The 3,066-nt window shown below is 63.9% G+C and overlaps 1 protein-coding gene across 1 annotated transcript in view; it reads left to right on the top strand.

Moving 5' to 3' along the window:
* Positions 1 to 1,572, top strand: part of RAP1GAP (RAP1 GTPase activating protein) — a 47,313-nt gene extending 45,741 nt beyond the window's left edge. The window contains 3 exon segments of the mRNA XM_021714833.1: positions 1 to 88; positions 737 to 848; positions 851 to 1,572. The exon segment at positions 1 to 88 is cut by the window's left edge and continues 30 nt beyond it. Coding sequence (XP_021570508.1) covers positions 1 to 88; positions 737 to 848; positions 851 to 1,020 — 370 coding nt within the window. The 3' untranslated portion in view covers positions 1,021 to 1,572.
* Positions 1,573 to 3,066: the final 1,494 nt, after the last annotated feature.

The following is a 3,066-nucleotide window of genomic DNA, read 5'->3' as shown; positions in this document are numbered from 1 at the left end:
CCGCCCCGACGCCGGCAAGTCGGGGGACCCTGCGTGTCCCGAGATCAAGATCCAGCTGGAAGCGTCTGAGCAGCACACGCCCCAGCTGGTACGTGCCTCCGCCTGGGGCTGGCCCTGGGGGTGTCGCGTGGGGGCAGGGGCTGGGCTCCAGGAAGACCAAGCGCTGAGGCTGAGCGGCGAGGTCCCCGAGGCCGGGGGGGTTTGGGCTCGCCCAGCCCGGGCACCATCATGACTCCTGCTCACCTGTCTCCTGCCCTGCCTCTCTGTCCCGCCACCTGCCTCGCCACTGGTGTCTGCAGGGCTGTTAGCCAGGCCACCCCTCCGAAGGTGACACTGAGCAGGTCAGATCCGGCCCCTCAGCTCTTGTTTGGTGGGAGAGAGTGGGGGTGGGTGGGGGCTGGACTGACCCCTCCCTGTCCACTGTCACCTGTCTGGAGTGAGGGTTTCGTAGCTGGGTTTGAGCGCTCTACCTCTCAGAGGTGACGGGCAGGTCATGGCCGCTCTCTGGACCTCAGTGTCCTTATCTGTGCCATGGGGCTAACAAATGCTGCCTCACCTCTGTCTGGGAGGGGATGGGAGGATCTGACGGAACCCTGAGGGACTTGGCAGTTGCTGGGCGGAGAAGTCTGGGGCGTTCCCAGTGGAATGGAGAGACCTAGAGCCTGAAATTCCAAGGGCAGGCCCCTCCTGGGCTTGCTGCGGGGTCACGGTGTCTCCGTCTCCCTTGGCCCTGCAGATGAGGCCACAGAAGCACAAGGCGAAGATGCTGTGTCGAGTCCAGGCAGACGGGCCCTCTGCCCCCAAGGCCAACACCAGCCCGCAGGCTGCCCGCTGCCTCCCCGGCCTCCCTTGGCCCATCCATCTGGGCTGTCTCTGCAGGGCGGAGCCATCCAGACCTGGGATGGGGAAGCTGCCGGGACTGTCCCCAGGCCCCAGGCTGGGGTCCGGGCTGGGGCAGGGACTGGACTGGTCAGTTGCAGCGGGACTACAGGCCCAGCTTGCCCCCGCCCCAGGCTCTAGCACCCCACACATCCCTCTGGACTCGGAGGGAACAAGAGGGGAGAGAGGGATTGGGATAGCTCAGTGCACAGAGCCTACCACAGAGGCAGTGGATGCGAGGTTGGGGGAGTGAGCACTGGACTGGGAGTCCTGTGTGTCCTGGTTTCTGATTTGAGTTCTGCCATGTGACTCTGGGCAAGTCACTGTCCCTCTCTGAGTGCCTCTGCTGTAGTGGACAATTATTTCAGAGGTCACTGAAGACTGTGATTCCATGCACCTGCCCCAGAAGGGGGAATCGTCCTCCCAGGGACCTCTCATCACCCTGCCTTGCCTCTTGAAGTCCCTGGGACCCGGGCTGGACTGAGAGGCAGGGAGCTGACTGTGTCCATTGCCCCTCCTGGACCCTCGAGCTCCCCCACAGATCTGCCGATGCCCTGTCCACTGCCTACACGTGACAGACAAGTGACCCCCTGAAGGGGGAGGGGACCCACCTGGCTCCTCAGCCGGACCCAGCTTCACCCACCACCCCATGCTCCTGGGCACTCCAGGCCGAAGGGGCCCAGCTGGCCTCCAGCCGCAGGCCTGGCCTCCCCCACCACCACGGAGGGACGGCCAGCACACCCGCTGGGAGCCGTGCCCTGTGTGTTTCTGTCCACACTTTTAGGCGCCACGCCAAAGGTCAACCTCCCGGCCCCCACACCACTTGGAAGCCCTGTGGCCATGTGTATGTCGGTAACAGTTGTACAAAATAAATTCTATTTATCGCTATTGTACCCGGTGTTGAGCCTGGCCTCGTGGGAACCCTGCCCAGATGCACCCCAGAAAGATATCCAGTGTGCCAGGGTGGCAAGGGTGAGCCTGTCCCATCAGAGCTGCTGGGTCCGGGGACACTGCAAGGCCAAGCCACAGGCTCCGTGGCCACTGCCCGTGGCTTCCTCCCCATGGCGCCACCCCTCCTTCCACCCTGTTCCCTGTCCCCACTGGGGAAGGACATGGCTGTGGAGTTGGGTAGACCTAGGCCTGAGTCTTGGCACCGACTCCTATTGGCTGGATGGCATTGAGAAACCTGGTGGCTGTGCCTGTTTTCACTTCTGTAACATAGGAGCAATAGTGTAGTCCAAGCGTTCGTTATGAGGATCCAGTGAGCTGGTGCATAATGAACACCTAGCACACACTGTTGCACACAGTAGGTGCTCACTTGATGGCTTCTCTCCTTTCCGTATTCAGCGAATCCCCTCATATGGCCACCAGGGGGCGCCAGGGGATCACTCACCAGGACAGATGGGGGTGGGGAGACAGGGATGAGTTCGCCAAGTCCCTGCCTGGAGAAGCTCACAGGATGGGAGGGGGTGCGTGGGGGAAGAGTCCCTGGCGCAGTTTCTGTTCCAGGGACTGTCGCCCCCAGCTCCTGGGAGGGCCTAGGAAGAGTGACCCCGGGAGAGGGCACTGCCCATGCACAAGTCCGGCGGCAGGGCTCCGGGATGGGGAAGGCAGCGGTTCTGAACAGCAGGAAGGTGACAATGGAGCCGTCAGGAGGAGGCTGGAGGCCCCGTGGCCTTGAGTGCTAGGCCAGGGGGCTAGGGCTTTATGCTGAGGGCCACTGGCCAGGCCTGAGCGAGGAGACACGGGGGCTGAGGGAGCCGTTGGGGGCTCCAGGGGTCCAGCCTGGGGGTGGGGTAGTTGAGGAGGACTCCTCTGGGGTGGGGCCCCGGAGGAGAGCAGGTTTCGAGAGGTGGGTTGGGGACATTGGACTTGGGAGCGGGCACCAAATTGGTCCCCGATGGGGACAGCCATGCCTTGGCCTCCCCGACAGCTTGACAGTGTCCCCACCCCCACGGACCTGGACCTAGGCCGTGCTGAAGGCACCCCGGGGGTGGTCCAGGCAGCACATGCTTGTCCTGACGGGACCCTTCTGTGACCCTCAGACGCCTCAGGCCACCCTTGGGCCGTGACTCACGCCCAAACCCCAGCCCCACCCACCTGGGCTTGGCTCCAAGCAGCCCTGGGCTCCACAGGTCTCCCGCCAGCTCACACCCCGCCCCCGGCAGCCTCACCCCTGCTCCCTAT

The sequence above is a fragment of the Carlito syrichta genome, unplaced genomic scaffold, assembly GCF_000164805.1.
Source record: "Carlito syrichta isolate Samal-C Ts95f unplaced genomic scaffold, Tarsius_syrichta-2.0.1 Scaffold305805, whole genome shotgun sequence".
In the NCBI taxonomy this organism is placed as follows: domain Eukaryota; kingdom Metazoa; phylum Chordata; class Mammalia; order Primates; family Tarsiidae; genus Carlito; species Carlito syrichta.
Note: the sequence above shows the minus strand (reverse complement) of the source record. Positions and strands in the feature narration are given on the sequence as shown.